Raw genomic sequence first — 14,735 nt, 5'->3', positions numbered from 1 at the left:
GACACCCATCATGTCCTGTCTGAGACACCCATCACTTCCTGTCTGAGACACCCATCACGTCCTGTCTGAGACACCCATCACGTCCTGTCTGAGACACCCATCACGTCCTGTCTCAGACACCCATCACGTCCTGTCTGAGACACCCATCACGTCCTGTCTGAGACACCCATCACGTCCTGTCTGAGACACCCATCACGTCCTGTCTGAGACACCCATCACGTCCTGTCTGAGACACCCATCATGTCCTGCTCTAGTAGCACCAGTCTGAGTCTCACCACTTACCAATGGTCAGTACAGCACGAGGATGTTGACGCGTTTTATTATAATTTTACACCTTTTTCTCCCCAATTTCATGGTATCCAATTGGCAGTTAGTCAAATCGCTGCTACTCCCGTATGGAATCAGGAGAGGGGAAGGTCGAGAGCCATGCGTCCTCCGAAACACGACCCTGCCAAGTCGCACTGCTTCTTGACACATTGCCTGCTTAACCCAGTCTAACTAGAGCGCGATGGGACAAGAACATCCGGCCAAACCCTCCCCTAACCCGGACGACGCTGGGCCAATTGTGCACCGCTTCATGGGTCTCCCGGTCGCAGCCGGCTGCGACACAGCCCGGGATCGAACCTTGGTCTGTAGTGACGCCTCAAGCATTGCCGTAGACCGCTGTGCCACTCGGGGGGGCCAATGTTGACATGTCTTAAGACACCATCTCTTGCTTTAGGAGATACACTTATATTAATAATAGTCTCACCGGGGCAGAGCACGGACTCCATCCTGTCTATAAAGTTATCCGCCACCAGGTCAGCGAAACGTGTCATCCCTGTCACGCGATCATGCCTCTGGCATGCGATGGACTCGAGGCTCTCGTGCTGTCCCTCCCGGTCGAACATATCCCCGACCCCGATGGCGTTCACGTCCACGCTGGAGTCGTTGCAGAGGTAGGTCAGCAGAGAGTCGTCATCCCGCGGGTCGAAGCGTCCGTCCGTGATGACGACGACCGACACCTGTTGAGAATGGAGTGTTAGGCCGCAGCAAGACGGAGTTCCCCTTTCCCTTCCACATGGGGGGTAGCAGCAACCATTGTTACAGATTATTTAGCCAGGCCTCGGAAACCCATAGATACTGTATAGCAAGAACACACATAATCATAGGCTGGCTAAGTGGTTCACAACACACCTTGGCTCTGGTCCGTCGGCTGTCCCTGATCAGGTGGTCGTAGGCAAACTTCAGAGCGGAGGGAGTCCAGGTTCCCCCGGCTATCCACTGGAGGTTCTTCACAGCCACCTACAAGTCAGAGATGGAGACTGTTATAGCCTGCTGAGCTAAAGGCATTAGCTTGCGGGGGTAATGCCAGTCACTGAACCAGCTTATCAGCGTACCTTGAAGGCAGCGATGGAGTCTATGTTGGAGTCGTTAAGTCGGATGGCCTCGAAGGTCCCGTTGTGACTGTACTGCACAACGCCAACCCTGGTTCCTGAGGAGAGACGAGGGATCTATGAGAATGTCTGTACACGTCAACCAGAAGTGGTTTTGGTGAACCGTGCTGACGTGATGCGTAATCGTCCAAGAGACTTTATTCCTTAGGCTTTAGCTCAGCAGACCCATGCAGGTTTGAAACCAGTCTGTCCCCACAGGTAGTTTAGAAAGGGCTGTACCTAAAGAGGTAATCTTTTACCTGTCTCTGAATGCGGGTGTGTTGCCATGGATCCCAGCCTGTTGATGGTGGTGATGACAAAGTTTTTCTCCAGGGTGAAGTTGGTCAGACCCACCGACTCTGAGCTGTCAATCACAAACACAATGTCCAGCGCCCCGCATCTCTTCTCACAGTCTGCAGGGGGCAACACAGAAACAGGATGAGTTAGGAACAGCGTTGGAAACTTGCACGGTTTTAAATCTTCACACGTATCATATCCACCAAAATGTCTGTCAATTCGATACAACGTCATAGTCCCTCGAGGGGAAATTCTATTTGGCGTATCTACACATAGAAGACTACATACCCGGATATCATCATCAGCTTACCCACAACAACCTCATGACATCGCAGTCCTAAATCATCATCGCTTACCTCATGACATCACAGTCCTAAATCATCATCACTTACCTCATGACATCACAGTCCTAAATCATCACCACTTACCTCATGACATCACAGTCCTAAATCATCACCACTTACCTCATGACATCACAGTCCTAAATCATCATCGCTTACCTCATGACATCAGTCCTAAATCATCATCGCTTACCTCATGACATCACAGTCCTAAATCATCACCACAACAACCTCATGACATCACAGTCCTAAATCATCATCACTTACCTCATGACATCACAGTCCTAAATCATCATCACTTACCACAACAACCACATGTCTCTCTGATGTAGCTCATCACATCACAGTCCTAAATCAAAGCAGATCAGATCAGTATTATAAACAAATACAAACAGACACAACAGGAACAGGTCAGTAGTATTATTATGCATGAGAGCACCAGCTGTTCAGGATGACTGTGTGATCACGCTCTCAGTAGCCGATGTGAGTAAGACCTTTAAACAGGTCAACATTCACAAGGCCGCAGGGCCAGACGGATTACCAGGACGTGTACTCAGAACATTCGCTGACCAACTGGCAAGTGCCTTCCCTGACATTTTCAACCTCTCCCTGTCTGAGTCTGTAATGCTAACATGTTTCAAGCAGACCACCATAGCCCCTGAGCCCAAGAACATCCCTGACATGTTATTTACTGCTGCTCTTTAATTATTTGTTATTCTTATCTTTGACTTTTGGGGGGGATTTTCTTAAAACTGTATTGTTGGTTAAGGGCTTGTAAGTATTTCACTGTGAGGTCTACCTACACCTGTTGTATTCAGCATTTCACTGTAAGGTCTACTACACCTGTTGTATTCAGCATTTCACTGTGAGGTCTACCTACACCTGTTGTATTCAGCATTTCACTGTGAGGTCTACTACACCTGTTGTATTCAGCATTTCACTGTAAGGTCTACTACACCTGTTGTATTCAGCATTTCACTGTAAGGTCTACTACACCTGTTGTATTCAGCATTTCACTGTGAGGTCTACTACACCTGTTGTATTCGGCGCATGTGACAAATACCATTTGATTTGATTAAACAGATATGACACTATAGGATCAGATCAGCAGTGTTATTGATCAGTAGTATAATTAAACAGATATGACTATAGGATTAGATCAGTAGTATTATTGATCAGTAGTATTATTGATCAGTAGTATAATTAAACAGATATGACTCTATAGGATCAGATCAGTGGTATTATTGATCAGTAGTATTATTGATCAGATATGCCTCTATAGGATCAGATCAGTAGTATTATTGATCAGTAGTATTATTGATCAGTAGTATTATTGATCAGTAGTATAATTAAACAGATATGACTCTATAGGATCAGATCAGTAGTATTATTGATCAGTAGTATTATTGAACAGATATGACACTATAGGATCAGATCAGTAGTATTATTGATCAGATATGACTCTATAGGATCAGATCAGTAGTATTATTGATCAGTAGTATTATTGATCAGTAGTATAATTGATCAGTAGTATTATTGATCAGTAGTATTATTGACCAGTTGTATTATTAAACAGATATGACACTATAGGATCAGATCAGTAATATTATTGATCAGGAGTATTATTGATCGTAGTATTATTGATCAGTAGTATAATTAATCAGATATGACTCTATAGGATCAGATCAGTAGGTAGTGATCAGTAGTATTATTGATCAGTAGTATTATTGATCAGTAGTATTATTGAACAGATATGACTCTATAGGATCAGATCAGTAGTATTATTGATCAGTATAATTAAACAGATATGACTCTCCAGAAACAGATTGAACCTCTTCATATTAGGATTTTTTTATATATATATATAAGGTTCATACAGTTGACTTACAGAAAGGCCAGGGTCTCCCTCTGGTCCAGGATTACCCTGTAAGAAAAAGCGTATCGATCGATAAACAGACATTAAGGGGAGCTTGAACAGTGAGTATAATGTTCTTCTGTCGTTGAACTGTCTGACAAGCGTCTGAGTAACGCAGGCAGCCGGTGATGAGTGTCCTGTGGTACCATACTTACAGGCGCCCCACGGCCTCCTCTGGGTCCTCTCCTCCCATTCACTCCCTGTTGACCTGGATGTCCCTGGACAACAATAACACAAAGACGGGTTCTTCAGTGAGCCCAAACACATGTTACTCAGCTCACCACTTCTCAAGAATAGAACACAAACATGTTCTTTAGAGCACTGATTCCTCCCTTCCAGAATGCTCTAAGGTCAGCAGCTACCAAGGTAACCCTGGACTTCACCTCTTTAGAGCACTGACTAATCCCTTCCAGAATGCTCTAAGGTCAGCAGCTACTAAGGTAACACTGGACTTCACCTCTTTAGAGCACTGACTAATCCCTTCCAGAATGCTCTAAGGTCAGCAGCTACCAAGGTATCACTGGACTTCACCTCTTTAGAGCACTGACTAATCCCTTCCAGAATGCTCTAAGGCTAGCAGCTACTAAGGTAACACTGGACTTCACCTCTTAGAGATGCACTCTGGGATCTTAACCGCAATGTTCCTAACATATTGCACAGATTGGATGACGTGGTATTTATTAAGGATCCTCATTAGCTCTTCCTCCAAACAAATTAACCAAATCAAACAGTACATGTAACATTATTACATCAGTACATATCTTAAAATACAACATTTATAATACCACCATCTGAGTGTGTGTGTGTGCGTGTGCGTGCGCGCGTGCGCGTGCGCGGGCGTGCGTGTGCGCGTGCATGTGTCTGTACCTGTGCCTGGTGTCTCGCTTCTCAGTCCCTGCTGTTCCAGGTGTATTTTTATCTGTTTATATCTGATTCTACTGCTGCATCAGTTACCTGATGTGGAATAGAGTTCCATGTAGTCATGGCTCTATGTAGTACTGTGCTCCTCCCATAGTCTGTTCTGGACTTGGGGACTGTGAAGAGACCTCTGGTGGCATGTCTTGTGGGGTATGTATGGGTGTCTGAGCTGTGTGCCAGGAGTTTAAACAGACCTCTGGTGGCATGTCTTGTGGGGTATGCATGGGTGTCTGAGCTGTGTGCCAGGAGTTTAAACAGACCTCTGGTGGCATGTCTTGTGGGGTATGCATGGGTGTCTGAGCTGTGTGCCAGGAGTTTAAACAGACCTCTGGTGGCATGTCTTGTGGGGTATGGATGGGTGTCTGAGCTGTGTGCCAGGAGTTTAAACAGACCTCTGGTGGCATGTCTTGTGGGGTATGGATGGGTGTCTGAGCTGTGTGCCAGTAGTTTAAACAGACAGCTCTGTGCATTCAACATGTCAATACCTCTCATAAATACAAATAGGGATGAATTCAATCTCTCCTCTACTTTGAGCCAGGAGAGATTGACATGCATGTCATTGACGTTCGCTCTCCATTTACATCCAAGGGCCAGCCGTGCTGCCCTGTTCTGAGCCAACTGGAATTTTCCTATGTCCTTCTTTGTGGCACCTGAAAACACAACTGAACAGTAGTCCAGGTGCAAAACTAGGGCCTGTAGGACCTGCCTTGTTGATAGTGTTGTTAAGAAGGTAGAAACTAGGGCCTGTAGGACCAGCCTTGTTGATAGTGTTGTTAAGAAGGTAGAAACTAGGGCCTGTAGGACCTGCCTTGTTGATAGTGTTGTTAAGAAGGTAGAAACTAGGGCCTGTAGGACCTGTCTTGTTGATAGTGTTGTTAAGAAGGTAGAAACTAGGGCCTGTAGGACCTGCCTTGTTGATAGTGTTGTTAAGAAGGTAGAAACTAGGGCCTGTAGGACCTGCCTTGTTGATAGTGTTGTTAAGAAGGTAGAAACTAGGGCCTGTAGGACCTGCCTTGTTGATAGTGTTGTTAAGAAGGTAGAAACTAGGGCCTGTAGGACCTGCCTTGTTGATAGTGTTGTTAAGAAGGTAGAAACTAGGGCCTGTAGGACCTGCCTTGTTGATAGTGTTGTTAAGAAGGTAGAAACTAGGGCTTGTAGGACCTGCCTTGTTGATAGTGTTGTTAAGAAGGTAGAAACTAGGGCCTGTAGGACCTGCCTTGTTGATAGTGTTGTTAAGAAGGTAGAAACTAGGGCCTGTAGGACCTGCCTTGTTGATAGTGTTGTAACCTGTTGGGGCTCGGGGGCAGTATTGAGACATTTTGAAAAAAATATGTGCCCATTTTTAACTGCCTCCTACACCAACTCAGAAGCTAGGATATGCATATTATTAACACATTCGGATAGAAAACACTCTGAATTTTCTAAAACAGTTTGAATGGTGTCTGTAAGTATAACAAAACTCATATTGCAGGCAAAAACCTGTGAAAAATAGATCCAAAAAAATATGTGAATTTTGTGACTGTACTATTTAGTGTCATTGTTTTATAGATACCATAGTGAGAAAGGATTCATTTCGCAACTCCTACGGCTTCCACTAGATGTCAACGATCTTTATAAAGTTGTTTGAAGCGTCTATGATAAACAGAGAGCAAATTAGAATCCAAGGAAGTTGACATGTCATCACTTCATTTTTTTGCGCCTGCGCATAAATCTGAGAAACGTGAGTTTGTCATCATTGTTTATCTAGACATAGGATAGGTTGTGTGAAAATATTACTGATGTTTAACGTTAAAAATGGACCAAAAGATTAATGCTAAACAACATTTGACATGTTTGAACGAACATAAATAGATTATTTACTAGGTTTTTTTAGCTTTTCGGCGTGATTTTACCAGCCCCCCACCACGTTTTGTGGGAGCATAATGAACGCTAAGTACTTGGTGTTATTTGGACATAAATTATGAACTTTGTCAAAAGAAACCACATTTGTTCCGGACCTGGGATGCCTTCCGGACCTGGGATGCCAGTCTTCTGATGGAGATAATCAAAGGTAAGGGGATATTTACAATGTTATTATCGATTTTAGATGATGCTAACTGTATAGCATAGCCTGTTGTTCTTAGCATAGCACCCCGTTTATTGCAAAATGTGATTTCCCAGTAAAGTTATTTTGAGATCTGGCCATTCGGTAGCAATTACGAGATGATAATATATTATTCTTTGAATGACAATATTATAATTTACCAATGTTTTCGAATAGTAATTTTGTTATGTTCACCGGAAGCATTTCAGAGAAGAAAAAAATCTGAATTTCACGCTACTGTAAAATGCTGTTTTTGGATATAAATATGAACTTGATGGAACAAAAAATGCATGTATTGTATAACATAATGTCCTAGGAGTGTCATCTGATGGAGATTGACAAAAGTTAGTGCATAATTCAAGCTGGTTTCTGCTTTTGGTGACGCCTGACCTTGAATTGAAAATGGATGTTTGTACTTTTGTGGCTATGTACTGTCCTAACATAATCTAACTTTATGCTTTTGCCGTAAAGCCTCTTTGAAAATCGAACAATGTGGTTAGATTAAGGAGATGTTTATCATTTAAATTGTGTAAAATAGTTGATTGTTTGAGAAATTGAAATTATTAGATTTTTGATGTTTTGAATTTCCAGCCTTGTTAGCAATCCCGGCTCGGGGTTCATTGCTAACCTGTAGCCCCAACAGGTTTTAAGAAGGTAGAAACTAGGGCCTGTAGGACCTGCCTTGTTGATAGTGTTGTTAAGAAGGTAGAAACTAGGGCCTGTAGGACCTGCCTTGATGATAGTGTTGTTAAGAAGGCAGAGCAGTGCTTTATTATAGACAGACTTCTCCCCATCTTAGCTACTGTTGTATCAATATGTTTTGACCATGACAGTTTACAATCCAGGGTTACTCCAAGCAGTTTAGTCTCCTCAACTTGCTCAATTTACACATTATTCATTACAATATTTAGGTGAGGTTTAGGGTTTAGTGAATGATTTCAACTAAATTAGGACTATCTAATTTCTTGCCACCCGTTCTGAAACTGACTTCAGCTCTTTGTTAAGTGTTCTAGTGATTTCACTTGCTGTGGTAGCTGACGTGTAAAGTGTTGAGTCATCAGCATACATAGACATCTTCAGAACACTGGCTCAGTCCCTCAAGAATATTTATCTCAGGCTTGGCAACTAGCAAAGCAAATCCTAGGCTAACCATCCACATCGATGGATAGGAACTAATCCGAGTGTGTACTCAGCTGTTCACGACAACAGCTGGAGCTTACCGGTTCACCGTTTGGTCCTTTCGTCCCAGCTTCTCCTTTGTTGCCACAGTTACCTCTGCTTCCTAAAGGGCCTGGACGTCCATTGTCCCCTCTGGCTCCCTGGCAGACAGACAGACAGACAGACAGACAGACAGACAGACAGACAGACAGACAGACAGACAGACAGACAGACAGACAGACAGACAGACAGACAGACGAACAGAACAGAACAGAACAGAACAGAACAGAACAGCATCACAGTACAACAGTAGTAACAGTAGTAACAGTAGTAGTAATAGAACAGTAGTAACAGTAGTAGTAATAGAACAGAACAGTAGTAACAGTAGTAACAGTAGTAACAGTAGTAACAGTAGTAACAGTAGTAGTAATAGAACAGTAGTAACAGTAGTAGTAATAGAACAGAACAGTAGTAACAGTAGTAACAGTAGTAACAGTAGTAGTAATAGAACAGAACAGTAGTAACAGTAGTAACAGTAGTAACAGTAGTAGTAATAGAATAGAACAGAACAGTAGTAACAGTAGTAACAGTAGTAACAGTACAACAGTAGTAACAGTAGTAACAGTAGTAGTAATAGAATAGAATAGAACAGTAGTAACAGTAGTAGTAATAGAATAGAATAGAACAGTAGTAACAGTAGTAACAGTAGTAACAGTAGTAGTAATAGAATAGAACAGAACAGTAGTAACAGTAGTAACAGTAGTAACAGTAGTAACAGTACAACAGTAGTAACAGTAGTAACAGTAGTAGTAATAGAATAGAATAGAACAGTAGTAACAGTAGTAACAGTAGTAGTAATAGAATAGAATAGAACAGTAGTAACAGTAGTAACAGTAGTAACAGTAGTAGTAATAGAACAGAACAGTAGTAACAGTAGTAACAGTAGTAGTAATAGAACAGAACAGTAGTAACAGTAGTAACAGTAGTAACAGTAGTAGTAATAGAATAGAATAGAACAGAACAGTAGTAACAGTAGTAACAGTACAACAGTAGTAACAGTAGTAACAGTAGTAACAGTAGTAGTAATAGAATAGAATAGAACAGTAGTAACAGTAGTAACAGTAGTAGTAATAGAATAGAATAGAACAGTAGTAACAGTAGTAACAGTAGTAGTAATAGAATAGAATAGAACAGTAGTAACAGTAGTAACAGTAGTAGTAATAGAATAGAATAGAATAGAACAGTAGTAACAGTAGTAACAGTAGTAACAGTAGTAGTAATAGAATAGAACAGAACAGAACAGTAGTAACAGTAGTAGTAATAGAATAGAATAGAATAGAACAGTAGTAACAGTAGTAGTAATAGAATAGAATAGAATAGAACAGTAGTAACAGTAGTAACAGTAGTAGTAATTGAATAGAATAGAATAGAACAGAACAGTAGTAACAGTAGTAACAGTAGTAACAGTAGTAGTAATAGAATAGAATAGAACAGTAGTAACAGTAGTAACAGTAGTAGTAATAGAACAGAACAGTAGTAACAGTAGTAACAGTAGTAACAGTAGTAGTAATAGAATAGAATAGAATAGAACAGTAGTAACAGTAGTAGTAATAGAATAGAATAGAATAGAACAGTAGTAACAGTAGTAGTAATAGAATAGAACAGAACAGTAGTAACAGTAGTAACAGTAGTAGTAATAGAATAGAATAGAACAGTAGTAACAGTAGTAACAGTAGTAACAGTAGTAGTAATAGAATAGAATAGAACAGAACAGTAGTAACAGTAGTAACAGTAGTAGTAATAGAATAGAACAGTAGTAACAGTAGTAACAGTAGTAACAGTAGTAACAGTAGTAACAGTAGTAGTAATAGAATAGAACAGAACAGTAGTAACAGTAGTAACAGTAGTAGTAATAGAATAGAATAGAATAGAACAGTAGTAACAGTAGTAACAGTAGTAGTAATAGAATAGAATAGAACAGAACAGTAGTAACAGTAGTAACAGTAGTAGTAATAGAATAGAATAGAACAGAACAGTAGTAACAGTAGTAACAGTAGTAACAGTAGTAGTAATAGAACAGAACAGTAGTAACAGTAGTAACAGTAGTAGTAATAGAATAGAACAGTAGTAACAGTAGTAACAGTAGTAACAGTAGTAACAGTAGTAGTAATAGAATAGAACAGTAGTAACAGTAGTAACAGTAGTAACAGTAGTAACAGTAGTAATAGAATAGAATAGAATAGAACAGTAGTAACAGTAGTAACAGTAGTAGTAATAGAATAGAACAGAACAGTAGTAACAGTAGTAACAGTAGTAGTAATAGAATAGAATAGAACAGAACAGTAGTAACAGTAGTAACAGTAGTAACAGTAGTAGTAATAGAATAGAATAGAACAGAACAGTAGTAACAGTAGTAACAGTAGTAACAGTAGTAATAGAATATAATAGAACAGAACAGTAGTAACAGTAGTAACAGTAGTAACAGTAGTAGTAATAGAATAGAATAGAACAGTAGTAACAGTAGTAACAGTAGTAGTAATAGAATAGAACAGAACAGAACAGTAGTAACAGTAGTAGTAATAGAATAGAATAGAACAGAACAGTAGTAACAGTAGTAACAGTAGTAGTAATAGAATAGAATAGAATAGAACAGAACAGTAGTAACAGTAGTAACAGTAGTAGTAATAGAATAGAACAGAACAGAACAGTAGTAACAGTAGTAACAGTAGTAACAGTAGTAGTAATAGAATAGAACAGAACAGTAGTAACAGTAGTAACAGTAGTAACAGTAGTAGTAATAGAATAGAACAGAACAGTAGTAACAGTAGTAACAGTAGTAGTAATAGAATAGAACAGAACAGTAGTAACAGTAGTAACAGTAGTAGTAATAGAATAGAACAGAACAGAACAGTAGTAACAGTAGTAACAGTAGTAACAGTAGTAACAGTAGTAGTAATATAATAGAATAGAACAGAACAGAACAGTAGTAACAGTAGTAGTAATAGAATAGAATAGAACAGAACAGTAGTAACAGTAGTAGTAATAGAATAGAACAGAACAGTAGTAACAGTAGTAACAGTAGTAACAGTAGTAACAGTAGTAACAGTAGTAGTAATAGAATAGAATAGAACAGTAGTAACAGTAGTAACAGTAGTAGTAATAGAATAGAATAGAACAGAACAGTAGTAACAGTAGTAACAGTAGTAGTAATAGAATAGAATAGAATAGAACAGAACAGTAGTAACAGTAGTAACAGTAGTAGTAATAGAATAGAACAGAACAGAACAGTAGTAACAGTAGTAACAGTAGTAGTAATAGAATAGAATAGAACAGTAGTAACAGTAGTAACAGTAGTAACAGTAGTAACAGTAGTAGTAATAGAATAGAACAGAACAGTAGTAACAGTAGTAACAGTAGTAACAGTAGTAACAGTAGTAGTAATAGAATAGAATAGAACACAATAGTAGTAACAGTAGTAACAGTAGTAACAGTAGTAACAGTAGTAACAGTATCGTGAACTCTTGAGCTGATGACTTTTTCATCTTGTCAAATGTCAAACTGTACCGTTTCTCCTCTTAGTCCCGGATAGTTGAACCCATTTCTTCCTTTGTCGCCCTAAAACACAGAAGAAGATGAACTACATTACACTGTGGGAAGTGTGTCCACTAACTACATTACACTGTGGGAAGTGTGTCCACTAACTACATTACACTGTGGGAAGTGTGTCCACTAACTACATTACACTGTGGGAAGTGTGAACTAACTACATTACACTGTGGGAAGTGTGTCCACTAACTACATTACACTGTGGGAAGTGTCCACTAACTACATTACACTGTGGGAAGTGTGAACTAACTACATTACACTGTGGGAAGTGTCCACTAACTACATTACACTGTGGGAAGTGTCCACTAACTACATTACACTGTGGGAAGTGTCCACTAACTACATTACACTGTGGGAAGTGTGAACTAACTACATTACACTGTAGGAAGTGTGAACTAACTACATTACACTGTGGGAAGTGTCCACTAACTACATTACACTGTGGGAAGTGTCCACTAACTACATTACACTGTGGGAAGTGTCCACTAACTACATTACACTGTGGGAAGTGTCCACTAACTACATTACACTGTGGGAAGTGTGAACTAACTACATTACACTGTGGGAAGTGTCCTCTAACTACATTACACTGTGGGAAGTGTCCACTAACTACATTACACTGTGGGAAGTGTCCACTAACTACATTACACTGTGGGAAGTGTGAACTAACTACATTACACTGTGGGAAGTGTCCACTAACTACATTACACTGTGGGAAGTGTCCACTAACTACATTACACTGTGGGAAGTGTCCACTAACTACATTACACTGTAGGAAGTGTCCTCTAACTACATTACACTCCACTGCAGTGACTAATAGTCTTTCACTCTTTGATTCAGATACATTACACATACAAGATTTATATAAGAAATAATTCAACACTACCATTGGTCCAGGATCTATATAACTCAACACTACCATTGGTCCAGGATCTATATAACTCAACACTACCATTGGTCCAGGATCTATATAACTCAACACTACCATTGGTCCAGGATCTATATAACCCAACCCCACCTTCGGTCCAGGATCTATATAACTCAGCCCCACCTTTGATCCAGGACCTATATAACTCAACCCCACCTTTGGTCCAGGATCTATATAACTCAACCCCACCTTTGGTCCAGGATCTATATAACTCAAACCCACCTTTGGTCCAGGATCTATATAACCCAACCCCACCTTTGGTCCAGGATCTATATTATAACCCAACCCCACCTTTGGTCCAGGATCTATATAACTCAACCCCACCTTTGGTCCAGGATCTATATAACCCAACCCCACCTTTGGTCCAGGATCTATATAATCCAACCCCACCTTTGGTCCAGGATCTATATTATAACCCAACCCCACCTTTGGTCCAGGATCTATATAACCCAACCCCACCTTTGGTCCAGGATCTATATTATAACCCAACCCCACCTTTGGTCCAGGATCTATATTATAACCCAACCCCACCTTTGGTCCAGGATCTATATAACTCAACCCCACCTTTGGTCCAGGATCTATATAACCCAACCCCACCTTTGGTCCAGGATCTATATAACCCAACCCCACCTTTAGTCCAGGATCTATATTATAACCCAACCCCACCTTTGGTCCAGGATCTATATAACTCAACCCCACCTTTGGTCCAGGATCTATATTTTATCCCAATCCCACCTTTGGTCCAGGATCTATATAACCCAACCCCACCTTTGGTCCAGGATCTATATAACCCAACCCCACCTTTGGTCCAGGATCTATATTTTATCCCAACCCCACCTTTGGTCCAGGATCTATATAACCCAACCCCACCTTTGGTCCAGGATCTATATTTTATCCCAACCCCACCTTTGGTCCAGGATCTATATAACCCAATCCCACCTTTGGTCCAGGATCTATATAACTCAACCCCACCTTTGCTCCAGGATCTATATTTTATCCTAACCCCAACTTTGGTCCAGGATCTATATAACTCAACCCCACCTTGGGTCCAGGACCTATATATTATCCCAACCCCACCTTTGGTCCAGGATCTATATAACCCAACCCCACCATTGGTCCAGGATCTATATAACCCAACCCCACATTTGGTCCAGGATCTATATTATAACCCAACCCCACCATTGGTCCAGGATCTATATAACTCAGGCCCACCTTTGATCCAGGACCTATATAACTCAAACCCACCTTTGGTCCAGGATCTATATAACCCAACCCCACATTTGGTCCAGGATCTATATAACTCAACCCCACCTTTGGTCCAGGATCTATATAACTCAACCCCACCTTTGGTCCAGGATCTATATAACTCAACCCCACCTTTGGTCCAGGATCTATATAACCCAACCCCACATTTGGTCCAGGAACTATATTATAACCCAACCCCACCATTGGTCCAGGATCTATATAACTCAGCCCCACCTTTGATCCAGGACCTATATAACTCAACCCCACCATTGGTCCAGGATCTATATAACCCAACCCCACCTTTGGTCCAGGATCTATATAACTCAAACCCACCTTTGGTCCAGGATCTATATAACCCAACCCCACCTTTGGTCCAGGATCTATATAACCCAATCCCACCTTTGGTCCAGGATCTATATAACTCAACCCCACCTTTGGTCCAGGATCTATATAACCCAACCCCACCTTTGGTCCAGGATCTATATAACCCAATCCCACCTTTGGTCCAGGATCTATATAACCCAACCCCACCTTTGGTCCAGGACCTATATAACTCAATCCCACATTTGGTCCAGGATCTATATAACCCAACCCCACATTTGGTCCAGGATCTATATTGTAACCCAATCCCACCTTTGGTCCAGGATCTATATAACTCAACCCCACCTTTGGTCCAGGATCTATATTATAACCCAACCCCACCTTTGGTCCAGGATCTATATAACCCAACCCCACCTTTGGTCCAGGATCTATATAACCCAATCCCGCCTTTGGTCCAGGATCTATATTATAACCCAACCCCACATTTGGTCCAGGATCTATATTGTAA

At 40.8% G+C, this 14,735-nt stretch overlaps 1 protein-coding gene across 1 annotated transcript in view; it reads right to left on the bottom strand.

Moving 5' to 3' along the window:
- The window catches only part of LOC106582581 (collagen alpha-2(VI) chain), a 45,668-nt gene that overhangs the window by 1,973 nt on the left and 28,960 nt on the right, over positions 1-14,735 (bottom strand). The window contains exons 23-31 of the mRNA XM_082967271.1: positions 11,692-11,742; positions 8,190-8,288; positions 4,124-4,186; positions 3,942-3,977; positions 2,357-2,402; positions 1,676-1,828; positions 1,380-1,474; positions 1,177-1,284; positions 752-1,004 (exon numbers count right to left, since the gene is read on the bottom strand). Of these exons, the coding sequence (XP_082823397.1) occupies positions 752-1,004; positions 1,177-1,284; positions 1,380-1,474; positions 1,676-1,828; positions 2,357-2,402; positions 3,942-3,977; positions 4,124-4,186; positions 8,190-8,288; positions 11,692-11,742 (904 nt within the window). The remainder of the gene's footprint in view (positions 1-751; positions 1,005-1,176; positions 1,285-1,379; positions 1,475-1,675; positions 1,829-2,356; positions 2,403-3,941; positions 3,978-4,123; positions 4,187-8,189; positions 8,289-11,691; positions 11,743-14,735) is intronic.

Source organism: Salmo salar, chromosome 21 (genome assembly GCF_965601325.2).
Source record: "Salmo salar chromosome 21, fSalSal1, whole genome shotgun sequence".
Lineage (NCBI taxonomy): Eukaryota > Metazoa > Chordata > Actinopteri > Salmoniformes > Salmonidae > Salmo > Salmo salar.
This window is presented reverse-complemented; position numbering and strand designations above follow the sequence as displayed.